This window comes from Pholis gunnellus (genome assembly GCF_910591455.1).
Source record: "Pholis gunnellus genome assembly, chromosome: 10".
NCBI classification, from domain to species: Eukaryota; Metazoa; Chordata; class Actinopteri; order Perciformes; family Pholidae; genus Pholis; species Pholis gunnellus.
The window spans coordinates 17230850-17258604 of record NC_136537.1 but is presented as its reverse complement, the minus strand read 5'-3'; the positions used below and the strand labels follow the sequence as shown (position 1 = coordinate 17258604).

General features: G+C 43.5%; 1 protein-coding gene across 2 annotated transcripts; it reads right to left on the bottom strand.

The window, feature by feature from the left end:
- Positions 1-10097: 10097 nt before the first annotated feature.
- On the bottom strand, positions 10098-26884 carry bcorl1 (BCL6 corepressor-like 1). 2 transcript variants are annotated; one of them, XM_079168121.1, is made up of 12 exons: positions 26786-26884; positions 23259-23343; positions 20554-23157; positions 20139-20271; positions 19339-19803; positions 18187-18374; positions 17663-17929; positions 17392-17558; positions 15978-16123; positions 14239-14316; positions 12913-13084; positions 10098-12135 (listed from the first exon to the last, which is right to left on the bottom strand). In XM_079168121.1, exons 2-12 carry the CDS (start codon positions 23262-23264, stop codon positions 11784-11786), a joined length of 4578 nt encoding a protein of 1525 aa, XP_079024247.1. In that variant the 5' UTR covers positions 23265-23343; positions 26786-26884; the 3' UTR covers positions 10098-11783. The 2 variants fall into 2 exon arrangements, with proteins under 2 accessions (XP_079024247.1, XP_079024248.1); XM_079168122.1 differs by having other exon boundaries at positions 20139-20268.
- Positions 26885-27755: the final 871 nt, after the last annotated feature.

Below are 27755 nucleotides of genomic sequence, written 5' to 3'. Positions count from 1 at the left end.
TCTTTTTTTTTTTTTTTTTTCACTTACAATGGGCCAAACAAATGGCTGCAAATCAAAATGGCTGTGCTGGTCAGTGTGCCTCAGCCCACTTAAATAAACTGGGTCAACCAAACTGGTGACAGCTGGCCAGACAGTGAATGTGAATAGAAAAAGGGTTTTCTATTATATTTTAAACGGATAAAAAAAACACAGCAATCAAATCTACAGATTTACATTAATTTGATTTACTATTGAGCCTGAACTTAAGGCAAAAGCTCAACATTTTAGGTAATCTGCTTATTCACTTTGTTGCCATGAGTTAGATGAGAAGAGAGAGAGAGAGATAGATACTACTCATCTTTGTTGAATATGAAGCTTCAGCCAGCGGCTGGTTAGCTTATTGCATAAACACTAAAAAGACGTAGCGGCTAGCCTGACTTTGTCCAATGGTCACAAAATGCACCTAACAGCAACTCTAACGTTACATCTTCTTTGTTTAATTTATGCAAACAATATGTATTCGCTTTAGAGGTTCTCTTCAGACAGTGAGGTAGCTGTGTCCCCCCCCCCCCCCCACCCCCCCACTGTTTCTAGTCTTTATGCTAAGCTAACCTAAGCTAACCGGCTGCTGGCTTTGGGCTTTTCTTTAACTGACAGTCATGAGAATAGTATCAATCTTCTTATCTATCTTTATTCCTATCAGACTATTCCTTTTACACTATATGAACTATCTTAACCATGGTTTTAAGAAAAATATAAAAGATACTTATATATGAGTTTGGTTGTTTAGATATTTGTTACATTAAATGAGTGATATCTCCTCAAATATATGCTTTGAAATCATATTTTTCATTGCACGCTCCAACAAGATCTCAAAGAGCTTGAACCATGACATTGATATTCTGTAATACAGCTCCGACTGCCTGCATGCTCGAGTCTCCCAAGTCACGTTTATGTCTTGAGAAACCGGAGAGCTAATTGTTGCAACCACCCATTTGAAATGGCTCCAGAGTTGAGAGTAAATTGTGCTGTTTCATCAGAATGCACAGCAGCTGTTAATAAAACTGTTTCAAAGTCCATATTCGAAAGTGGGATATTACATGTAATGTATCAGAACCTAAGCGTAAACAGGAGTTTAGATGTCTGATATGTGGGTCAGTGCTGGCGTGTCGTAAAGGGGTTTCGGGTTCAGTGCAATGTGACCGACAGAGCTTAAGGCATGGGAGACATTTGGTGTTGAAAGGCCTCTTGAAGTTCCTGTGGTTGGCCCACCTTCCCTGCCAGCATGAGGCTGCGTGATCACGGACTTGGCAGACAGTGGCAGCGTCTCCAGGCTTCATTTCAGCAGCAATGTCTATTGCTCAACAGCTGTAAAGCTCCTACCTGACAGAGATAAAGTTTCAGACAGCCAGACAGAGCAGAGATTATCTGTGAGGCAGGTCAAGTTAACATGATACAGGTGATGTCTAAGGGTCAATAACGTGATTCTAAATAAAGATTTATACCTTTTTAGCAGTGCTCTTACAGTATCAATATATACCTGGCAGTCACGCCTAAACCCTGTTTGCTCAGGTCAGCCATATTCTGCACTTTCCTACGGTAACAGCACTGCTCCCTGAGTCAACACCGGAGTGCATTCACTGTGTTGTTTGCTTTAATACCCAGTGAAACCTTTGAGGCAACTGTGAAATCAAACAAAAGAGACAAATATGTGACTGTTTGCTTGAAACTGTGAGAAGATTTGGATTTAATAAAGAACACATTTGTAGCACTGTCTATTGCTCAGCAGCTGTAAACTCATACCTGACAGAAATAAAGCTTCAGACAACCAACTCATTAATTTGTGAGGCAGGTCAAATTGACATGACACAGGTAGGGTCAAAAACATGATTCTAAATAAAGGTTAATTCGAGGATTACTGCAGCAGGCAATTCACTTACTGGCAGGGGTGAAAGTAGTATCTAGTTGCATTAAAAATACTCCATTACTAGCATCCTGCATTTATTATTTAAGTACAAAGATATTAATACTTATTACTGCAAAATGTAGTTTATAAAGGCACCACTGGATCACTATTACTGGTGCATTCACTTCTGAATTATGTAAGCAGTATTTTATTAAATATGCAAACATTTGACAATAGTTTATGGAGTTTGCTCTGGTGGCTGTTGGATATGGTCGAGAGCTCCGGTATAAGATAGTGTGTGACAACCTTGAGTTTCTCATAATGTAAATGTATTCTCAAGGTAAAAATAAAGTTTCCAACATAGAACAATATTTCCCTCTAAAAAACAGTCCAGTAGAACTAGCATTAAATGGAAATACTCAAGTAAAGTATCTCAAAATTGTTCTTAAGTAGAGTATGAGTAAATTAACTCAGGTACATTCAGCCAGGGAAACTAGAAGGTGACCTCAGGGGTTTAACTTGGTCTCCAGGTAACTGTTGCTTGTGATTAAAACAGGTTTGTTGTTGTGTAATGTCATCGTTGTATGTTGCCTGCATGCAGTGGAGTCAGCGTTGCCATGGGGTAAAATGATCTCATGTGAAAGACGGTGAAGCCCACATTATTGTGCAAGGCTCAGATTTACAATACGCTGCCTTGTTGTGCTGCAGAGATAATGATAACCAGCACGCTCACTGATTTAATTAACATTTCTGTGTGTTCAACATCTCACTTGCAGCACAAGAGCAGCAGAAACATCCGTGAAGAAAACTCAGTCTCTCCTCAGGCTTTGCATGATGTTATATAATAAGAAAGTAATATTACAAAAAGAAGGTAGTTAAAAGTAAGTACAATATAACTAGAAACGGATCAACCACATAAAAGGAAGTGAAAAAGACTCTCTCAAATGCTCTCTCTAGAGCCAATGTTTGGTTTGTCCATTCTGGGCTACTGTAGAATCACTGAGGCGCAACATGATGGACTCTGAAGAGGACCTGCTCCTAGATATAAACTGGTCATTGTAAGTTAACAAATCCCCCCTAAATCCAACACACTGGTCCTTTATATATTCTAATACAAAACTATATCAATGAATAGCTGGTACACACATGTAATGGGCCCCCAAACCCTTCTACCTGGAGCGAGACAACCAGACTGAAAGACACACATAACATTTTGAAATGTACCATTATCGTCTCAATGGTAGTTTTGCAATAATTTAAAAAAAGAAGCCCATCTGCATGATGAATACTTTAAGTACAAGTTGCATGTAATACTTTTACTTATGTAGGATTTGTAATGCAGAGCTTTTCTTTTAAATGAGTATTACATTGTGGTATTAGTACTTAAGTGAAGGGTCTGAACACTTCTTCCACCACTCCTGCAGACCGACTGGTGTTCTCTACAGCCAGAATGTTTTCGGTAACTATTCCACCATGAATATTTTGTAATTTAAACAAGGCCTCTGTATCAAACTTTGATTATGGAACAAAATATTGCAGATTAAATGTCTTTCTGTCAGGTCTTTTGGCTTCAGCTCTGTTGTCTTGTCAGCATGGAGACAGGGACGTGAAGCCAGGAACACCATGTTCTCTTTTAGGCAGAAGCTGAACTCCTACAACACAGAAGCACCACCCCCCCTTCCTCCTTCTTCCTGGTCTTTGTGATACGTTCTGGCCTCGACTGATAGCTCTGTTGTTTGGGTTACAAAGGGATTCCTTTTTTACAGAAGAAAACCCATCTACCCACATCATTACACTTGCAAACCCGACACTCCTCTGCCATCGCTGGTGAACACCACACCAGGATCAGTATGTGCGAGCTCCGTGCAGAGGGGAGGGATGTATGAGGTTATTTAAAAGGCGAGTGGGTGTGGAGTCGAGCTGGAGCAGCTTACAGCCTGACACAGAGCGTCTCTGAGAGCGAACAATCTCCTCCGCCCGGCCTTGAGTGCTGCTCACACACACTTTATGTGTATCTAATATAGGTCAATACAACCTTCTGTCGTGCACACAATGTACACACGCAATCAGGAGCTTTGCATACATATGTTTTTTTCTTTGTGTGTACAGTATATTTTTCCAAAGATGATCTCTGTGAGTCGTTTGCAGAAGTGGAAGAAGCACAAAGAGCTTTTATTTAGGTACAATATTATGAACAAATAGCAAAACCACTTTAAAAAAAATAATGTTACAAGCAAAAGTCCTGCATGCAAAATACTTAAGTTAAAGTATGCATGTATTATCAGCAAAATGTACTTAAAGTATCAAAAGTAAAAGTATTCATTCAACAGAACCGTTCAGTGTTGTGTTGGTCAAGTGGGATTTATAATAATGTATCACATTTTAGAAGTTGCTAAAATGTTTTGTATGGAAAAATGTATTCCGGAAAATGTTACGTATAGCTGTCAGATGAATAGTGGCGAAAAAAGTGAATATTTACTCCTAAATATACTGAAGTAGAAGTATGAAATAGAATAAAATCTAAAACTACTTTCCAACACTGGCCCTCGTATGTTTATACAGTGATGGCCCTCTGTTCCTCGGGTCCTCAGTTAACTGTAATTATCAGGTAGCTGATAACCATCAGGGCCATCCCTTGCAACTGAAGTCCTCCGGGTCTGATCCACAAACAGGTAAAGACATGAGGTCTCTGCAGGTCAGTGCCAGTGTCCATCTCTGGTTGGTCGCTGAATCTAATCCATTCTTCAAGACAAGCGGCCAGACAATGGCTGTGTGTGAGTGCGTTCAATAACAATGCAGCCCTCTGTTGTTAGTGGAGCTATTGGAAATCGCTGCAATCCACAGAAATTACAGTGATCAAATTTCCAACGTCAGAGTGTTTGTTTACAGCTAAAACTTTACCTTTCAGCGAGAGGACTTTGGGGTTATCAGGGTTAACAGGGTCTTTTGTTATCATTTGTCGTTGGTGAGAAATCAACATGAAGCCAAATGTTTGCCTTCAGTAGCAAGAAATGCAAAGTGAAGAGTTTCTCCATTTTAACCAGATTTCATGTCTGGGCACGTTTTAAAGGCATGTACAGGCTGGCGGAAATGTTGGCTGCATACAAAGGCAACACCTACTCTTACACTTCAACTGACGATTCGACTGCTTTCAGTGTTCAATGTCAACTAAAATTTCGCTCCTGCTGTCAGCAAACACACTTCTGACATGTCAGCTCCTTCCAATGTTTACATTTCAACTGACACTTTAACTGATTTCAGCTCTCAGTGCTTAAACACAAACTGGCAAATCAACGTCCTACAGCTCTTAAAATGGAAATGAACATGCCTTCAACTCCTTTCACTTAAACATTTCAATTGAGATCAAACTAGCTTTCGTTGGGTTTTTTAGGCACATGCAGGTTTGCTGCAACTTTGTTTCTCCTCATCTGACTCTTCATCGTGTGAGTGCTTATTGACAAACTGGCACCTCAACTTCCTACAGCACTTAAATTACAAATGAACATGCTTTTAGCCATTGCAGTTCAACTGCTTTTAGCTCTAACACTCAATTTTAGATCACACTTCAAACTTTTTTACTGCTTTTCACATTCAACTAACAATTCAACTCCTGTAAGTACTTCAAATTAAACTGCAGCTCCCATACAATATTTATCATGCAACTGACACTCAACTGCTTTCAGTGTTTTAATGTCAACTGAGGTTTCAGCCTGCTTTCGTCTGCACTTGCACATTTTAATGTAGTCCTCTTCTAGTTTGCTTATCGGTCATGTGGCTGTAAACTCAAAGTGCAAATGATTTCAATCAGATTTCATTACTGTCTCTGGGTGACTGCGTTTCTCAGGCTGGCTGAAATGTTTGGACAAATCCCAAAACTAATTCCGATGTCTGGACGAGGTCAAGTTTCTTGTGACATAGTGATGGCCGATACATGACAGTGTTATTTTCCGCTCCTGGGTTATATTTAGAGCTGAGGGGGTGAAACCATTCAGCCAGAGATAGCAGCGGATTAAACGCCATTAGATCTCTTGATATCAACGCGAACAAAGCACGTTGAACATCCTACGAGAGCGTTATTTCAAAGCAGTGCTGCAGCTTGTATGATTCATCAATGTGTGGACAGACATTCAACAGACTCTTGCAGACGTAACTGGCTGTGGAGAGAGAGAGAGAGAGAGAGAGAGAGAGAGAGAGAGAGAGAGAGAGCACATTCATCTAAACCCTGTTGATATTAACAAAAGAGCCCTGTGTAGTCTCACGGGATGAAAGCTAGTTTGATCTGTCTCAGGCACTAAAACATTCCCCAAAGGACATTTCAGACAGATTACAACGTTTATTCTGGTATGTTTAAGATTCTGGTGGGCGAGTTGTTAATGGGGACTGAGAGAAAAGGGAAGTATCGAGGCTGAGCTTTAGATGCAAGCTAAGCGAGCTGGACTTCCCCCTTCTCTGTGTTTTCTTTATGTTTTTTTTCAAAGAGGACTGTTACATAACTCTTACACCAGATGACCTCAGTAAACCTGAAGCCTGAGAGGCACTCATTATCATAACAAATAATGTACAGACGGGTACAAAATAACCATTGACAACCTGAAAATCCCTTTGAGGCGTGATGGCATGTGTTGCTTTGACTGGATTTAAAAGACAGGGTATAATTTCATTGGAATATTTGGTAAAAAGAAACAGAATATGGTTGAATATGACATATGGTAAGTTTAAGGTAAAGTATATATAATGACCACCCATCTTCCTTACACACACACTTAGTGTACTTATATAATGTGCTGTTGTACAAAACGTTGCTATCCCTCATAATCCCTTTGTCTCCATGTATGGCTGGCCTCCCTTCCTCTTTCCATGTCAGTCTGTCAGTAGGTCTTGTGCAGACTTGCCCTCGTTTTCATCCAATCGGATGCCACTGCCTCACAACAGGTGGCCAATGAGCGGTGAGGTATGGCAGGGGCTCGGTGAAGGGGGCGGCCCCGAGAGCCCGTCCCCATGTATGATGTAATGAGGCTTGATTTACAGGAGAGTCAAGATTTCCCAAAGACTCCTAAAACTCACAGACACATGATCCCTTCACTTGGAATAGTTTGAACAATCTGGATAAAGTTTCACCGGGACAAAAAAAAGCCAGAATTTTCTAGTTTGAGGTGCCAAATTTCAAATTTTGTATTTTAGAATCATCATATGCAATTAGAAATAGGTTATGAAGATACTTTAATCAGATATAAATCTATATTAAACAGCCTCAAATCTGGCCACAGGCTCACTGCCACGAGACAAAGCGCTGCAGCAGCATCAGTGACTGAACTCTAGTAACCTCATGGGGACTGTACAGGTTTCACTGAGGGTCGGACCATCTGCACCGTGGGGCCTGTACGGGGCAACGGCTGGTATGTCACATCGCAGTACAATAACACATCACATTCACACTCAGACTTCAAAACTGAGGCCCATATGCTGCAGGGAAAATGTTGTATAACGGAATATTACGGCGGCTCAGATATTAGTGGTGTCATTGGGAGAAATATGCTTCTTCTTCTTGACTTATTTTTTAAATGCATTCCGTAATTTTATCCTTGAAGTGCAGCTTTAAAATAGAAAGTAAATACAAGGTAAGCATTTGTGCCATTCTTCTAAAAAAATAATGTCATTAGCTAAACTGATGATTTTATTGTAATGGGTAACAATAATACATTTAGTAAATTAACTTTTACGTGGGCATTAACTTTTTGTGCGTTAAGTCTCTCATGGAAGATGAACAGCTGCCCTGCGGGCTAAACAGAAGTTGTAACTTGTCTCACATGATGCCCTCTTCTGGTATTTGGCTCCGTTACTTCACTGCATGAGGCTCCATCGTGTCTCGAACAGCAACAGTTACAAGCTGCATTTAAAATAGTTTGTAGAAAGTAAAAAGTCCTTTGACCATCGCTTCAGAAAAGGAAAAACTCCCCAAATAAAAAAAAACCCCTATAACGTGGGGGAAATGGAAGAAACCTCAGGAAGAGCAACTGAGGAGGGACACTGTGTGTACAGAAAAAACCAACATAATAAAATTACAATACAGACAATCCTTGTGACAAAGTGATACACAGAATGTGAACATACTGTATATTAAAAAGATAGATCCAGGAGGATGACAAGCAGCATCCAGGTTGTCTCCACACGGCTAGAGCCTGACCTACACGGCCTCCTCTCAACCACGCAACCTGGAAAGAAGACAGGCTACACAAACACACATGAGCAAATCTCAAGCACATCCGTCATGCAGACGTGAGAATGGCACAAGCACACAAAGGGAGAGAGATTCAACATGTAGAATGAGGCACAGACAGCCAGGAGAGAAAGAGAGGTCGCAGGTACGCAAGGAAACAGAGGGTTATTGAGAAGCACTTCAGAAAGATAATGTATTTTTAGTCTGCAGGACTACTAGGCTTAAATTATACATTGAGACTGAGACCGACCCGCCAGCCAGATAAGTAGAGAATAAACAACTAATTGAAAGGCCTCAACAGAATCAGACTGATGTCCATGAGAAGATTGTTCCAGAGGAAAGGTGTAGGATAGGAAATGGCCCTTTGGCGCGACAACAAAACGTTACAATAATCCAGGCTGGTTGATACAAAGCCCTGAGTTAGGATCTCTGCAGCAGCCATGGATAAAGATCATATTTTATCTTTATATTGCATCGGTGAAAGAATTTCAGAATTTTACTGTGCCGACGAAAAGAAAGAGTTGAATCACCAAGATTCGTAACACTCAATCTTTCGGATACCACACAGTTTAGTGTTACTGTTACTTGATCATATTCTCTTATTAAAGGAAACACAACATGGTCTTTCGGAAAGGTGAGATTGTAACCACACAAGCGCTCACAAGGGCTTGAAGCTGAGTTATCTATGTATTTTTTTTTTTCAGATAAGAAAACAATAGAACTAGAAATATCTTGACAGTAAAGTCACTACCAACTCATGTATTTGAGCTTTATGAGATCAGATAGAGTAAGAGAAACAGGCAGCAAATTGCTCCTTTCACTTTTAGTATTAACAGTCACTGTCACTGGTTCCCTCTAGTGGATAAAATCAATGTCCGAGTTATCGGATATAAAATTGAGTCATTTGAACATTTACAGTCCTGAGAATATATTTTTCACCCTGTACAAAACAATCTCAACCAAAATGTCCACGAACTCTTCCCCTTGTCCTGTAGATTCCTACTGAACCAAACTGTCTTTATCAGCAGATTGAGTTGAGCACAGCTGACTTGGAGATGTAGATTCTGAGCATGTCTCATCCGCTATGGCTTAAAGTGAGACTATAAATACTAAATCCTTCTATATAGCGGCGCACTGACGCAGTAATGCCAGTTACATAGCAACCTTTATGTAAGACTTTAGCCACCAAACACTGCTGGTCACTCCAGGCTGTAGCAGCAAAACCACTTTGTGTGTTGAAGTTAGCAAGAGTGTGTTTGTTTTTTTAATAATTAACCCTTTCATTCATAAGAGGAAGATTGTCTTATTTCTCCTTTCAAAAGTGCCATATTGTAAGTTGAGAGCTTTGAATCAACAGAGAACATACACAATATCAAAAAGTCACTCTGCTGATGATAAAGACGTGTGAGGCGATCGAAAGCTCCACAAGCGAGTAAATGGACCTTGAGATTTGCTGAGTCAACACTTAAATCCTGCTTTCTATCTGTGGGAAGGCTGATTACTATGTAGGAAACAGAACGAGAGGCATCATGACAAAAAGTGGAATCTGTAAACTGTTCTCCGCTTCGTCAGTGTCTCTTAAATGTTTCGAACAATCAGATCTTCTTCAGGCACAAACAAACATCGCACACACAAAAGGATTTTTCAGTCTGTGCTTGAAAAAAGATCTGATTCAGCAAAACGTTACAAACATTGCGGGCTGGTCCTCAAGGCAAATTATTATGGAATTCAGTGGTTTTCACTAAACCTTCTATACGTTTTTGTGTCATTTTCACCTTTATTCAAAAGCTTGACAGTAGAGACAGACAGGCAACATGGGGAGAGAGTAAAAAAAGATGATGTGCATCGAAGGGAACTATCTAAATTTGAACCAATGGCCTAGTGATAACGTAATGTGCGCCCTCGACCACTACTCCCCCGGGACGCCCAGTTATGGTGTTTACCCATCATAGTGCTGAATCACAACGACCAACCCTGCTGTGAGATAAAGCTCATTTGGGTTTGAATGCAAGAAGGTTTTCCTCAGGTGCAGCACAGATTAATGTAATGGTTCTTCCTACGATTCCTCTGCGGGGCAAATTATCTGTGATTAAAAAAGAAAAGACAAAACATTTATCCAGTAAAATGTCTGAAACCGAACGGATCATTTGAAATACGCCTGAGGGAGTTCGTCCCTGAATATTCAATTCAGCTACCATCATAACTATCCAACTGACAAAACAAAGAGGAAATAACTATAATTCACAATCATGCTTTATTCTTGTTGATTTCTTATAAAAGAATCAAATAAAAGGCTCTTCCCATACTGCTCAGTCGTTCAGTCGTGCTGTTTCCCGTTTTCTTTAACTAAACTATACTTTTCTTTACACCTTAAGTCTCTTCATCTTAAATATCTTTTATTAGTTTGTGACTTCAAACCAAAACATCATTGATTGTCAACACAAAATCTGTCTTAGCACCAGTACAATAAAACTGTACTTTAGCTTTTTTTTTTTTTTTGTTGAAATACTGTTCTTGAATGAGGGAGGAAAATGTCAGAATAAAGGGATCCTAATAAGTACATTTCAAAATGAAGCACCAACCATACAAAGCAATTTTTTTTCATAGATAGGCTTGTCAGATACACAAGAGGTCAAATATATTAATGACTATTAAATTAAGCACAACAAACAGTGTAAATAAAACACTGCAACACAAAGCACTCTGGGATCTCATATCGGGACGTGGCTGCAGTTAAGAGGGCGTCTCGCTTCCTCGGACAACGGGAGCAGCCTCTGGACTCCAGAGGTGGGACTACTTTTCCTCTGAGAGAGATCCACAGGATTCTGCATCAGTTCAGGAGGAGTGCAACCTGGGGAGTGGAGGACACTACTATCTGTCCAGCTCTGTAAACAAACGCTCAATCTCAAGGTCCAAAAAGACGTTATTTCATATTTTGAGCAGGGACGTCGACAGCTCCGTGCTGCCCACGCTCACTCTGTGAAATGTGGAGGAAAAATAAACGCCGCAAGATACTAGGTCCGTCCAGTAACGATCTCTCGAGGATGATAAAAGCGAAAAAAACGATACAGAGGAGAAGAATTGAAATGAAGCTCTGAATACAATTTGAATATTATGTGCCGTGGTCTCTCCTCTGCAGGTCTCCAGGTCTCCCAGGTTGTCAGAACCAGAACCATCCGGGCCAGTGGCCTCCCTGACTTAAGCGTCGTAGCTTTACGCAAGAGTTCACCAAGATAAAAGTCTTGATCTCCCGTCGAAAAAATACCGCTTTCTCACGGGAACAAACTCAAACAAAAAGTCCTCAACATAATTTGTCCTTTTTGCCACTAGAATACATTTATATAACCAAATGTTTTAACCCTGATGGCAAGATACACATATACACTACCATGTACATACATAATCAATACAAAAGGTTTGCTCAATAGTTCTCGTGTATTCAAATATACCTATAGATAGGAACCTGAAAGCTGCTTTTCAGCACCGACCACTCCCATGTGCAGGTCCTTGTGATGACTTAATCACCTTCTTTCTGAGGTCAAAGGTTATGGGTGGAGTGTCATTACTGTCGCTGGAGTTGAAACCCACGACCCTCGTTACATTGGACGGAGAGGTTTCCTTTGAGCTGCTGCTTGCAGGGAAGGACTTGGGTTGACAACAGTTTGCACGGTGAAAGAGAGGCTATCGGCTGCGAGGCTTCCCTGTGTTTGTCAGTGTCTCTTCCTCCTCCTCCTCCTCCTCCTCCTCCTCTTGCAGGATGTCAATGGAGGATCCCAGTAGTCTCTGGAGCTCCGGTACACATCGCACCAGATCCACAAGTCCCGCCTCTTCTTCTTCCTTCTCTTCCTCCTCCTTATTTTTGCCTTTGTGTGGTGAAGCCAAAGTGGAGCTCACCTGGCTGATCGACACCTGCCTCAAGAGCTCGGTACGCGACAGACTCACCACCTCCAGGTGCGGGTAACGCGCCCGGAAGATCCGAGCCGACATCTTCAGACGCTTGAGGACGTCCGTCAGGAGGAACCAGTTGCAAAAGCTGCGAGAGAGAAATATGCCGGATATCAGCCAACTGTCCTCAAATTATCCTCCAATTAACATAATTCTTCCCACAACAGCTCCACTGAATATATCAGAGGTATTAACTTGATGAAGATGGGATTTATTGCAAACTGACTACTGAGTGTAAATACACAACAAAACAATCCAGTGACAGAAAGTCATCACGCACACATTAATTAAAACTACACACATTATGATCCCATCCCACAAATTGGGACTGAATCATTTAAACGTTTTACAGGTTTTAGCCAACAAATCATTTGAAATTATTGTTGACCATATTCTACGTTTTTAGACTGATTTGGTTGACTTTGGCTTAGGTTGATGCTAATATGGTACATAAAGCAACTAGCAGAGACTTGAAACTCCATCCACATTAGTAATCCAGCCCAGTGAGGACTTTGAAAGATGTGGCTACATACCCGACAGGGAGGACTCAAACTGAGACAATATAGGGTTACATTATGAGAATAGTAGAATCCAGCTTGACCCACACTTGTTAATAAACCTCATGACAAATCTCCCAACTTTATAAAAGTACCTTACTAAATCACTGGAGTACCCCTTTAAATCTGGTTCACAGCATTCAAACTGAGGCGACGCATGCTAAACTTAGCAGCGATATGTTTATGGGTGGCGGTGCAGAATCAATGGATGCATTTAAATAGCCATAACTCAGTAGTGAGACTTTTTGGATCCAGACTAAAAACGTATGGGAGATACATACATACACATTATACGTTCGTGAACTCACCCCTGGGTTAATGACACCTGAACGTGATAGCAGGGTAAGAGAGGCTCGGAGGAGAACTCAAACACAAGGCAATCTTTGTCCGAGTCCGGCTCAGTCTTTCCTGTCGCATCCTCCTCCGGGTCCTGGTTCTGCTCAGACAGCAGGAAGTCCCAACACGGCTCCTGGTCCGTCTCTGTGAGATGAAGAGGAGCAGACAAACTGGATGACATGGAGTTTGGACGCCTCCTAGTGGACGGTCTATTCACAACAACTATAATACGTCTACGACTGAAGGCTGGTGAGGCTGTGATCCGTTAAAGGAACACAAACTTCATGATGTCAGTCGCAGCTTGAAGTTAAAAACACCCGACATAGAGACATATGAAAATAACACACATTCTGAAGGATTGTTTACTGGTGGACTGTTTAAGATGATGGACAGTAAGCAGAGTGTAAATCAATGCATTTACTGATATAAAAACATTGGCCCAATGACACAGATACTAATTAAAGCGTTATGTTTCATGTGACTATCACGCTTCAAGTCTGCAAGGCTCTCAAACTCTACAATAATGAACGGCACAAAAGCTTCTAAAGCCAGATAAATGATCCTCCCTCCCTCCCTCCACTGTGAGAAGGCAGCAACAGAAATAACACAAAGGAGAGAAAATAAATCAAACATATTTGACAGAAACTTTTGCAACATTAACATAATGGAGGTAAGAATTGGGAGAACTGGACATGCAGAACATACTACGGCTGATTTAAAATGTGTAAACCCAGTGATGGTCGTGCTCCTTGGAAAACATTATATTTTCAACACATAAATGGAGAATAATTTACAAGTTGAATCTGTCGTGGAGCATCACTCTACAGTGGCAACATAAATTGCACCAAACCATGACAAGCTTACGATATATACTATTTATCACCACTCGCAGATAAATATAATAAAAGATATTTCTCGTCGTTGGGATGGACATATAAAAGCTTTTTTGTTACACATTACCAACATTTTTTGTCACTTCAGTTTAGCTGCAGTCTCCTTTCTCTTTAGTCTCCCTCAGTTCTTCCATGCAACTCTAATCCTGTTCATCCTCCACTGGATAACTGGCTCCCTGTGGCTGTTTACAGCACAACTCTGATGCTGGTACACAAGGCTAACACCACTTTGTGTCCCAGTGGCCGAGCCCGAGTCCTACAAACTACAATGACTTCCCTGCAGCCACCTGGTCATCTCTGCAACAGGCCTCCAGTCGTCTCCCTCACGGCCAGCTTACTGATTGATCAGTGGACTGATGGATTGGCAGACGGAAACACAGATCAGATCGTTGCAAGGTTTCTTACCAAAGAGGGAGCTACTGTAGAAATCCCAGGGTGAGCCGAGATCCTGTTCTTTACGTCCTTCCAGGTCTGTGAAATATTCTGGGGGAAAAAAAACAATATTATAGATGATATTTTGAGTGTACAGTTCATTTACAGATCATCTCTTGATCTGCACTATGAGTCAGGGCTTCACATTAATGCTTGTCACTTTGTCAAGACTGAGCAAAACGTATGATTAATAGTTGTGATGGTTGTCTGAGCAAAATAATTGTCAATACAACAAGTATAACAGGGCTAAACAATAAGGATTCACTAAGGCCTTTCTTTTCAGGAGCTTTCATATTTATTGTATTGTTGACTTAAAACTGTGCAGCACTTTGGCCAACTGTTGTTTTAAATGTTCACTATGAAGGAACTTAACTTGAAACTTGAGCCATCTCGCTTCCTTATCATCTTTGTTGAAAGGTGGCACATGCACAGTATGGATCAGGAGGAAATAGCAGCGCCTTACAAAGTGAGCATTACTTTATGCATTATCCTGGAAACGGGAGTTCAGTTGGGTGGCGAGAAAACTCCCGACAACGTACTGCGCCGTTTGCACAAGATAACCACTAATCAATAACACAATTTGTAAAGGGGCGAGTAACAATTGACTCCGGGCAAGTAGCTGATGTTGCGGTTCGTTTTGTGCGCGTCTGTGTCATCGGAGCTGTACGTTTCAATGCATCACGGAGCCTTCATCTCTCTGTTTACCTGAGACACGTGCTGCGAGACTAACACACTCCACTAAACACTGATACTGCTGATACTGCAGCCAAGTTGACGGGGAGTGCTTCCTGACTCTCCGCAGCTTGGCCAAGAGCTGGGATGGATGCTTAAAACACCATCAACAGTGATGTGAAAGTAAATTAATTACAACGCTAAAGACAGAGTTCCTGTTAACAAGCTGGCTGGAGGATTCTCTTTGGGTTCAATATGACAAGCAAGAGGAAGTCATGCGTTTCGGAGGTTTCGCAGGAAGCCCGGTGTGTAATTAATCACTTTGTCTGGCTCAGTTATGGAACGATATTGATCATAGTGGAAGGACATTTAAAGCATTTTCCTCAATGATCATTAATTGAGAAATCAATGGAAGCTTTTAAAACACTAAATTCATGTTTTTCCTTCAATTAAAGTTATATTTAAACTGGCATGGGCTGTGTTCAATAACATGAGGCTATCCTCTGCTCAATCTCTTTACTGATACAAATTCAGCAGTAAAACCATATAAAACCACTTGAAAGTGTCTAAACTGTATGGAAATCCAAGTCCAGCAGCTAAAAACTAAATGGTACCTTTCACCACGGCAACATTTTCAAAATTCAGCTCTAAGACCACAAAACAATCTGTGGCTCAAACAGTTACTGTCGAGCCCTGTGTGGATATAACACTCTGCAGTTCTCATGTATGCAGCTGCATGCAAGCTGTTTAGTGCTCACCGTGCCAAATGTGATGCAGTGGGAGTGGGCACAGGCTTATTAATGTGTTGACACATTGCTTGATGGGTGACTGTTAAGTTGGCAAATACAACATGTCTCAATGCAATTATCTTTATCACAGCCTTTGTGATGTGCTGTTTATTGTGTCTGAAGTGTTTGTGGACGATGCGAAAAAATGAATTTGGCCAGAGGTAAAAACGGCACTCTAACAATCTGGAAATATGTGTATTTCATCAAAATAGTTACTGATGGAAACATAGGCTAATAAAAAGGTCGGACTACCTGTGAGGAAGGTCTTCATGCTCGGGCTATGTGCCAGTTTGACCGGAGTGTGTCCAGAGTAGGTGGCCAGCGTCGGGTCTGCACCGTGGTTCAGAAGCAACCAGACGATCGGCAGGTTATCGCTCGCCACTGCATCATGAAGGGGCCTAAAGAAAGAACAAAACACAAATGTCTTTCAGGGATTGTACAACTTTATGCCTGAATCTGTCTGCTAATTTGCTGTATATGGAGTATCACGATGTACTTCAGTAAAACTAGTACTTTCTGGGATAAATTACAACTTGTGTAACCGTTATTTTTTTATGAGACAAACTCATTTGACTGGAAAAGTTAATATGCTAAAACAGGTGACAGGAATTATTATCACTTAAAAAAGCACCTCACTAAGATATGCAGCGAGAATATAATCTTCACTTAATCATGAAATCCAACCTGTCGGTGAGTATGCTCATTACTGCTCCTAACACCTGTAGAGTGGGTATCTTTTCAGGAGTGTAACAACAATGAAATGATTTTTGAGCATTTATATTTTTAGCCACAAAATGTACATTATTCCATTAAAAACATGTATAAGGAATGCAGTATAAACTGTCTTGTAAAAGCATTCACCCTCCATTAGCATTACAACCTGGATAATTGATTTATATTTGGATTGTATGTAATGAAGCTACACATAAATCAATACTGATGAAGGGAAATGTAAAAAAAGAAAAATGCTTTCAAAATCATTTTTTAAATAAACTGAAAAGCTGTGTGTGTGTGTGTGTGTGTATGTATTCACTCCCCTTTGTTATAAAGCTCCCAAATAAGATTTGGTGTGACCATTTACCTCCAGAAGTCACATAATTATTTAAATAAAGTTCACCTGAGTGCAAACAAAGAATCACATGATCTGTCATATGATCTAACGGAGCACCATTAAATCCATTATGACAAAACCGAAAGAATACGGCACCACAACAAACATGCCAAGAGAGGACTAATAGTCACGGCAGGCGAGGAGGACATTAATCAAAGAGGCAATACCAAAGAGAACCCTGAAGGAGCTGGAAAGCATTTTAGGAACATTTTAAGCCATGTGGCCAGAAAAAAAGGCATTGCTTGATGTCTCCTGCATGGCCTTTGGCAAACTCAACATGTTTTCTTTCATAAAACGCTATGGGGGTCCTTTTGCAGGACACTGTATACATTACGTCCATTACAATAATATTATCTATATATAAACACTTGTCATTTTAGCAAGCTCAACAAAGACTTTGAGATGAGACGGTTGGCTACAAAAAGCTAGTAATCTCTGTGCTCAAATGTGTTTCAAAGGTTACACCCAAGATAAATACGTAGATGAGAAACAATCCTTTTCATAGATTCAACTAACTAGAACCACGACTGTAAATCATGCACCACGAGGCCTCACCGTGTCCCATCTTGGGCGCTGCAGTTGACGTCAGCGGCGTGGTTCAGCAGCATCTGGACAATCTGAGTCCAGCCTCGAGAGGACGCTTCGTGGAGAGCCGTGTAACCGGCATTATCGCGCCGATTGACCTCCCGGACGTCCTTTTCAAGACAGTACTGAACTACATCCTGCACAGCAGAGGTAGAAGCACAGACGGACCGTGTCACTTTATGATTCAAAGAGGAACACTGTCATGTTAGCGATACTCCACGAGGAAACAGGTGGATTTTACCTGATAGCCCAAGCGTGCGGCGCGTTGCAGCAAAGTCTCCCCGGCATTTTTATTGACAATCAGCCGCCGAACCTCCGGAGGAACGGGCCTTTTGGGTGGAGACTCTGAGCTGCAAATTCTCCCCGATGAGCCTTTCTTATTGGGTGGAGATGATGGCAAACTTTTTGGAGTGGGTGGGAGGCTTTCTGTTCTTTTTACGTCAGCACCATCACCATCCAGGGCAAGTGAGGCAGCACGCTTGCCCAGGCTGCTGCGTTTGGTCTTAACCTAAAATACAGATTTATTGATTAGAGCAGTGTGTGAAATGCAATCTCTTGTAATGCATCGCCAAGTTAAGGCTGCGGGTTCTTCTCTTCAAGGACCTGTGCAGCTGCCGTCATGAAAGTGACACACGTGGTATTTATCTAGCCACAGGGGGGCACTGTAAGCTAATATATTCATGGGACATTGTAGATTACTCCTATGAAGCCTGTAGGCTTTGAAATGTCCTATAATACATCAAGCAGTCTCAGCAAACATCTTACCTTCTGCTCATCACTGTCACTTAAGTGCTTGCTTTTGAACTTCCTCTTCCCTGAAGGCTTGTCATCGCACTCTGGAGATACCTCGCTCTCCTGGTAGCGGGCCGACCCGGAGCGAGTGAACGTGGGTCTCCTCGGAGGAGGATCTGGACTGCAGGCGGTGGGACTCGAACACTGATCCGCCCGTGGATCTAAAATGATAAATAGAATCGGAGGTTATGTGGGCTGGTACCAAACAGATGAACACAGTGAAAACACCACAAAAAATCTTGATGTTTCAACATCATCCATCTTAGCGTTGATGTACTGATGCAGCCTCATGCTCTTGATTATCTGCTAAGCCGAACGTGGAGCATGAAATATTTCAGGTGCTGTTTTGTGCCAACATCAGACTGTTTGGTACCTATTGGAACAATTGTTCATCCACATCAACAGGTACCTGGAGAGGAGTTGCTAATATGGACACGACACAGTCGGCACCTCAAGAACATAAACTGAAATTTGCATATGCTGTCTTCATAATCTTTGGCGTTTGTCAGATGTTAAATGTATCTAAATATTTGTCTGTCATCATATACTGTATAATATCCTATTAATACTTTCCTATGTGCTTTTTTACAAAGATGTACATCCTCTTAAAACGAATTTGTCTGTGTCTATTTTAATATGTATAAACTATAGAAGACGCTGGCTAAGCTTTCTTATTGTTCATTCTGAATTATTTATCTTTATTTCCTAAACAGATATTTTTATGAACACTCAGGGCTCACCACAATCGATCGATTGTTTATACATTTTAAGAAAATAGTGTAAAATGTCCATCATCTCTACTGGGGGTTCAAGTTGACATCTTCAAATGTCTTAACAACAGTCCAAAAACATTCAGTTTACATGACTATTAAACAGATAAAAGCAGTATCTGAATCTGGAAATAAATGTTTGGCATTTATGTTCAACAAATTACTGAAGACGATTAGTCAATTCTCAAAATGGTTACTTCATCTAAATGTTCTGTCAACCAGCCACTCTTACAGATTCATACTATAACATTATGGTTTTTAGTCACATCTGTAACCAACAGTTGCACTTTTGATTAAAACTTGGGCTGGAAACTGTTAATTGAAAACTACCGATCTCTAGGGAGAAACTGCGTACCCGCTGGGACTCCGCTGTCCCGTCTCAGGGAATCCGCTTCTTCGAGGTGCTCTCCATCTTCCAGCTTGTCTTTCTCAGTGATGTATTCTCCAGTCTGATACTTTTTGCTACGACATCGCCGGCGCTTCTTGGGAGCCGGCGTTTCCCCCTCTGCACCGGCCGTCTTGCCCTTTCCCTGAATCGCTCGTTCTGGCAGGGGGGTCGAGCGGGGCCTTCCTCTCGGACGGCGGGTGGGTTGGGTGGGAATCACGGGGGGTGACGGGGAAACTGGGGGAGGAGGCATTTGTGGGGGGGGAGGGGAAGGCGTCGCGAAGCCCCAGAGGTCGAGTCGAGCCTCATCGGCCCGCCGTCGTCCTCTCCTCAGCCTTGGGATGAAGCTCCCTGTAGTGTCGGCCTCCTTACTGGATACAGCAGAGCGATTGAGAGACTCCGGAGTCTCTAGAGAGCTGCTGCCGCTATCTGCAACTGATTAGATCACATTTGATCGTCATATTTACACAAGCTTCTGTGCATAGAAGTTTCGCTGAGACGTAAAAGAAACGCCATCCAGACAATACGTGTGACATTTTCTGTCTGCTTCGTACATAAACTACCATGCCACCGAGACTGACTGCGGGCTATTTATCTCCACAACTAAAGCTGCGAGAGAGTAATCTGCCTGTGAGCTCAATAAAATGCTATATGTCTGACTCAACTGAAAGCATCATTAAATCTGAGAGAGATATCAGAAATATGTCCATGCAGGGAGAACTTCTCCGGTCTGTAAATGTCACAGGATTATAAGAAACAAAAGACGTTACCAGATTTGTTGCGGGTTGGTTGCTCAACCTTGTTGGGACTGATTTTGTCCCTCGGAGTTGGCTCTTTACTCTGTGGAGAAAGTTTCCCCGCTGACAGACTCTGCTCCTGCACAGGTGCACATCGTTTCTTCTGCTGGAATACACAGGGGACAGAGTCAGCGCGTCGTGTTCGATGCCATTGATCACAAAGCTTTCATGATGACAGAGAGCATGAAACAGTCTTACAATAAGCCTTTGAAAAGTTAAAGCATCAGTCGTAGATTCATATTATGAAAAGGAGCTCTGTGTCGTCAAATCAATTGTTAAAATCTTGAAGAGATTGAGTAGATTGCTGCCTAAAATATTTCCCTAAAATTCAACCATGGGAAGATAATAAGAAAAGAACAAAGATATTTTACACATAGAGGTAATCTACCTTCTTTTGACAAGACACTTTGGTTGGAGTTTTTTCCATGTCTTGCTTTTTCTTTCCCGCGGCCTTCTTTGATGGGTCCGGTGGTGACTTCTCCTTCGCTGGCTTCTTAGGACTGGTTTTCTTTTGTTTGACGGCGGCAGCTTTTGCTTTGGTTGGCAACTCCTCTTTGGTTCCATTTGTTTTCTTCTCAAACTTGTCGCCTCCCGTCGCACACTGGCCTGTCAGAATGGATGCTACCACGCTGTCCAATTTTTCACTGGGAGGACCGTCCGACGCCCCAATGTCTTTCTTCAACATCTCCCCCTCTAACACCTGGGCCAGTTGGCTCTCCAGCCTGTTCCCATTGGTTGATGCATTGCCAAAGAGATGGCCAGCAGGCTTTGAGAAGCCTTGCTTCGCCGGTAGTCCCACGTGTTCTCCCTGGCTGGTGTTTAACTCCGTATTATTCTCCCGAGGCTCGGTGGCGTTCGCCTTCTCGTGCTTCTTCTTAGCTGGAGTTGAATCCCCTTGAGATGGCAAACCAGACCATTTTTCCACAGACCAGTATGCTGGGTATTCAAACGCAGCAGTTTGTTTGGGTTGGGTGTCTTGGCTCCCAGAGAGCGGATTCAGACCATCAGCTTTTCTTGATGCAACAGGTGAAGCTTGAGTGTTGCCCTCGGCCGTCTGTGCTGTTGTGTCGAGAGCTTGCTGCTTTACGATGGACGCGAGGTTCGACAGGGGAGACTTCATCCTCTCCCACTTATCATCCTCAGGGTTGGACGGGCTGCGATGGCCACTCTGAGCCTTAGATCCTTCTGTAGCCGCGGCACCCTTCGTCTTTGGAGATCCTTGTGTGATTTTTCTCTGAACAGACGAGGCTTGGTGCGGCATATTGGGTGGCTGCTGCCAAGCTGGGCTGACAACGGCGGTGGAGTATGGCGCCGCGGTTTTGCCGGCTCGAGATTTCTGATGAGTCTGAGCGCTGGCGGAGCTCGACAGGGCGGTAGTCAGGGCTCTTTTAGAGGGACAGTTCTTAGTTATGGCTATGCTGGTGTTTTTAACATGCTTGACACTGTGAGCATGTTGGTTGCCCTGCATCGTACAGGATGGCTTCTTTCCTCCTGATGCCAGATGCTCTCCTTGGTCAATTATAGATATAAACTCCTGCTTTGCAAAACTCTGACATTCATCGGCAAAAGTCCCTTTTCCGTCTTTGCCCCGTAGAGTAGAAGCCAGTATCGGGCTGGCCACACCAACATATGTTCCAGGGATGTTCTTTACGGAGTCTTGAGAAGATCCCTTACCCCAGGTTGGTTTGGGCTCTTGGGCCTGGTGATTCTGAGGCCTATTTAATTGCTTTTGATGGGATCCATTTCTGTGGGTGTTGGGTAGGATAGGATATTGCACAGCTGAGCTATACGTTGTAGAATGAGCCCTCTTTGAGTTAAGAAAATCTCTCTGATTTGACTCGTTATTGTGAGGCTCGCTCATCGCAACTGGAGGGTCATTTATGCATTTTGGACGTTTCGATTTAGCAGATAAATCCAGGGGTACATCTCTTGGTTCAACCGAACAAGCTGTGTGGTCATCTGAAGCAGAGGGAGGTGTCGTTTTAAGAGAGCCCGTGGTTGTCTTGTCTAGGCTGTTGCTTTTCTCCACATGGTTCAGCAGTCTGCTCTGAGAGGTGATGCTGGCCAGGGCAGAGCCACAGCAAATGGCAGCAGTGGGGGACAGCGTGTAGCGGGTGGGTGCTGCAGGAGTTAATGAAGGGTGCTGCAATGGTAGGGCAATAGCTGGTGAGGCCACCACGGAGGCTAAAGAGATATGCTCTCCCACAGATTTAGAATTCTTATTAGATGAATGGTTCGATTTAAGTTTCGACGACGATGCGCCGGCTTTTTTCTCTGCAGCTGGAGTCCTGCCTACCGAGAACGGATAGGGATAGGTCCGCATGAGAGGTGTCCCGCCGACACCCGAGCTTTGAGGCTGGATTTCTTTCTGAAACTGACTGGCTGTGACTTCTCTCAGTGCCGCGATCTGACCCAATGCTGGTGGAAGAGTGATTTTACAAAGTGGAGAGGGAAAATTTGTGGAAGGAAGAAAGGTGACAGGCTGGGCTGGTTTAAACATGGTGGGGCACTGAAACCCAGGTGGTACACTTTGCACAGATTGTGTTTGCGGGAGCGATTTCTTACTGGATGTCACAGTGCTGTGACAGGGGCTGAGTGAGTCCTCCCGGCTGACTTTCACGCCACTTGACCACTGGGGAGTGGGGAGGAGCCCGGCACCATCCGCCTTGAGTTTAGGGGCCTCTGCCCTTTTGTCTGCTCTCTTCTCTGAGCCGGTGAGGGCTAAGCCGGACGTCGGTGCATTGTTGGGCTGTTGAGGTGGAGACAGCTCAGGGCTGTGGTTGTAATTGCTAGTGTCCAGGCAGGCTTTCGCTGTCTTACAGTCTGTTGTTGGTGTGGTCTTGTTTTGCTGACTGAGGGTAACATCTCCTCTAAACTCAGAGGGTAGCGTCTGGGGGGGGTTTCCCACCATACTAGCAGACGCTTTATTTGGAGCACTGATCTCTCTGCTCACCGTGCCTCCATCCCCTACATTCATTAGTGTAGGATCCACCTGAGTAATAAGAGAAGATCACGAGGTCGATGTTAATTGGATAAAAGAAAAAGGATGCCCTAATCTAGAAATTTAACTGTAATGAAAAGAAAAACAATTACCTGCATAGGTGTTTCTTCAACACAACATGCCTCAGGGGTAGCTGAGTCAGTCGGGTGAGAGTTTTCCTTGAAATATAGCGATATGCTGCAGAACACACAAGAAAAAGAAGATGAAAAAAAAGGACTGTTGGTGCTGTTCTGGTTTCAATCACAAAAGGAGACTTCCATTCAATTCTTCATGAAGGAATAAGACCTACTCAATGCAACAGTAAACGATTCAGAGTTACCAACATTGGGAAATTGAAAAGTTCCTTTCTTTGAGACAGGCTTGAAGGCCAGATATGTTACAATTTCCTCAGAGCCAGAGAGACAATTTAGGGTAGCTGAGAGAAGTGTGGGGAATTGTTCTGTTGTTCCCTTTGATTTTATTTGCTTGCTTGCGGGGAATACTAACAATTTGTCAGTGTGATCAATCTGGAGAGTGATTTATCTTAACTGAAAATAGGATATTCAGTGAATGAAATGAGACCTAATGCATTGCAATACGGACAGATTATGAACCAACGGGTCCCCGACGGAGACAAATAAAAGGCCACGATTCCCAAATACCACATCGCCCCTTCGCATTGTTCGCAGCCAATCTCTGCTTTATTTCCTGGTTAAACTTTACTCTAAAGTGATGAAGAGAGGCTTCCTAAATCCACTTCAAACCCTCCTGCTACAACAGATCCACACTGACACACACACACGAATCATACCAAACACCATACGATACAAGATATTAAATCTGTGATGCATGTTCTCTTTCTTCAAGCAGGGAAGTTCTGCTGTCAAACATCTAAATTGCTTATTTTAAATACGGCTTACTGTAGCCTTGGTATGCAGTGTGCAGCTGTTTAAGGATTAAAAACAATACTGTAGAGACCATCTTGCGATGGGATCACACTAGCCGGCAATGGACCCTTCCTCACTTCCTACCCCCTACGTCTTGGAGCCTCTGAACACACCCATCTTTGAAATCTTAACTATACTCTTCTTAAGTTTTGCGATGCCAAATTGGGGGCGTAAACTGGGGGGCCAATGGCCCATTCCGCCACTTGTTACCCCCCCTACTTCTGGCACCCTTGGACCACACCCACCTATGAACACAGCATCCATTTTGATCGCAACTACACACCTGTAAAGTTTTGTGACTGCACCTTTAAAAATTATAATGCTATCGCAGCGACAACATCTGTCCACAGAAGCACAGAGAGAACTCTAAACTCTTGGCAAACCCCTCAGAACCGCTTCTGTGGTAGTTCCTGCTCCAGTTAAGCCAAATCCAGGACCACATTTTGCAGTGATGACACACACACAGACTTACAAGGTGAAAACAATACCAGCTTCGCTGTCATGGTGGCTGGTATTAAATACAAGAGAGGGTCTGTATCAGCAAATACTCAACATTAAAGGATCAGGATAGAAAAAAAGTTCACATCCCCAGTTTTGACTGAGTCCTATGACTTAAATGAAAAATGTTTAGAACAGTCAAAAACAGGGCGTGTGGCTCATGGCCTATGACCCCTGGGACCCTGGTAGGCCCACTCAGTAATCCATGAGGTAATCAGCTGTAACTGCTCAAATGATCTCTTATTGGAGAGCGGAGAAAATATGGATGAAAATATGGACGACGGGAAGAGAGCCAAAGTTTAGTTTCTCAACTATCACTGGACAGGTAATTATTTATGATTACAATAAAGTAGCCCACCTAAGTTGAAAGCAGTCATAGTGTGGGGTTCACACAGTGTGATCTAAAATTAGACATGAAATTCCACCCATTGCTCCTCCGTTGAGAAACACAATTCATACCTTCCCTCACCAAACAATGCGAACCATGCACACAATTATGAATAATAATCAAACAGTTCCATCTATCCTGCTATCATTTGAAATACCCTCAAATACGACACACACACAGCCCCTGGTAGGCTGTGTAGGTGGAGGTGAGCGCAGGCGAGCGCATCTGCAAGTAAATGAGACGACTACATGAAAGCTACTAGAGACAAAAAATCTTTGTCAAAGCTTTTTTTTGGTGGGAGGGAATGGAAAATGTTCCCCCCTGGAGCCAATGAAACATAACGACTATGATGCACATAATGACTGACACGCCGATCTCTGCGGGAATCTGCGAGCACGGACTGAAAAAAAGGGGCTCCAGCGATGCAGATGCCGCTCAGTGTGAAGGAGGGTCTGCATTCATTACCGCACAACAGTTGCTTACAGCTAGTTTGTCTTTGTGCCGCGATCATACGCGGTCTCCTCCGACACAACATTTGCATTCATCAGCTCCGATGTAGACCACTCAATGTATGCAGCAGTCCGGCACACACGCCGTGGGCAACACCGCTCAGACAAAACAAAGTCGAGCCTGACGTTACATTTTGAGGAAAAACAGCCTCGACGGAAGCAGATTATTTGTTGTTGTTGTTGTTGTAGCCCCACTTCAGACCGGTCAGTCCACTGTTCGGCACAATAGACACGCGCACCACGGTCATGTGTGCGGGGGAAACAAAGTGCACAATGCACGTTGTGTGGGGGACACTCTGAAAACAATTCTGTTGTTAATATCAGCACGGAAAAACTCTGGAGAGCTCCGGGCTCGCTGCTCCGTCGCCGGAGATGGAGAACAGTCTCCATGATGAGAGAAATGGCTCTCAGGTGATCTCGGTCCATCTACACACTAAACACGGTCACGGGCTGCACGAGGGAGCCCGGCTCCCCTCTGTTAACATCACCTGAATGACGTGGACAACGCGGATATAAGGACGGTTGTTTCGGGGGCACGCGGAGTGACAGGAGCTACATTTAAAACCAGCATCGAGTGGCTGCGTCGGAGAAACACAATGTGGCAATGTGTCACATCTCCGCCTGATAAGGTAAGTCAACATCGATGCGAAGGGGAGAGCCCGAAAAAACAAAACTCTCACGAGCACCCGACAAAGTAACACAGTCTGCCAGTGGACGTGTTTTCATTTTTTAACAAACAAATAATCAATCGCACGCGCTGATAACATAGAGGCAGGCTGCACTGACTCTTACTCGCAAAAACAAAGTAGCCAGCTGGACAACAACTGGGTGGGTGACACAACTTATTGCACACAATTGAGCTGCTGGAGTGGCCACCGAAAAAAAAGGAGAGGTGTGGGGGGGGGGGGCAATATATTTAACTCCACGGACCACCACGGGAAGCCTCTACGGCTCCATGCGCAGCGGAGTCTCCGCGAAGCCCTCGCGCTACTCCCGTCGGTCTGCGTGCTGAGAGGCGGGCTACTGTTATTTATCCCGAGCCGACCTAATGAGAAGTGCTCCAGCCTCTCTCCTGTCGGCCCTCTCTGGTGGACACACTGAACCACTTCGGCGTTTGAAAGGCATTTCACCGAGCCTCTCCGCTCCCGGTCCCCCGTTTGCAGACTCTCCCTCTCTCTCTCTCCCTCTCTCTCTCTCTCTCTCTCTCTCTCTCCGCAGAAATATTGAATAATTCCCGAGCTAATCAGCGGGCGAGGAGATACAAAAAGATGTCTAGTGATACAGAAACAGTTACGAACCCGCTCGTCCAGATGGCATGTGAACGGGCGCACAGGCACGACTCGGATACGGCCGGGTCCAGCCTTTCGCCTCCGCCGTCCGTGGCTGCTCACTAATCTCGACGGTTTTCGGTTCTAAAAGTCCGAGAGGAGGGGGGAGGGAGGGAGGGAGCGAGGAGGAGGGGAGGGTAGAGGGGGGGGGGGGGGGGGGGGTTAAGACAGTCCGTTCCGTATCTCCAGTCTGGTTGGAGAGAGAGAGGAGAGAGTGGGGCAGAAGGGTGCTCGGTGACAGCATGGGAGATGTAGTGCTCGGATATCCACGCCCAGGATTAGACGCTGGAGAGGCTGGGAGGGGTAAGGACTGCAGGTACCGACATGCAACGCGAGCTTTCTGCCGCTCAAGGGGAATATGGGGGGGGGGGGGGGGGGGGGGGGATCGCGACCAAAGAGTGTAACGGTGCGCTAAACTGAAGAGGGCTTATCGGGGTAACGAAGTAATAAACTGTATTTCGTGTGACCAAATGGAGGCTCTGAGTATTACTACGCGGGTGTGTGCGTGTCAGTGGCAGTCAAGTCAATTAACAGAGTCACAGCAGCGGGTGATGGTTGCTAAACAGAATTGCCAAAATAAACACACACACACAAAAAAAAGAGAGTGGGAGAGGTTTGGGTCTGTTGCAGTGGAATTAACACGCGGAAGCAAGACTCCGTTTGCTGGAGGCTCTCCAGTTGCATGCTGTAAGCTGCAGACTGATGCAGCACACTAATGCCTCCTCTACTGATTTCTAAATGGGATTTCAAAAGCCAGAACTATGTGAGACTTGTTTCAGTAAGTTCAGCTCTTGGGTGTAGATGCGGTGGACCTGAGTGAACACCTGATCAGCTGGTTTTTCTTTTAATAAAATCTCACTTGTGTCTTTCCTTTACTTAGACTGACGTGTATGATGTGAGCGGTGGAACCATTTCCACATTCGTTTGCCAGAGCAACCCT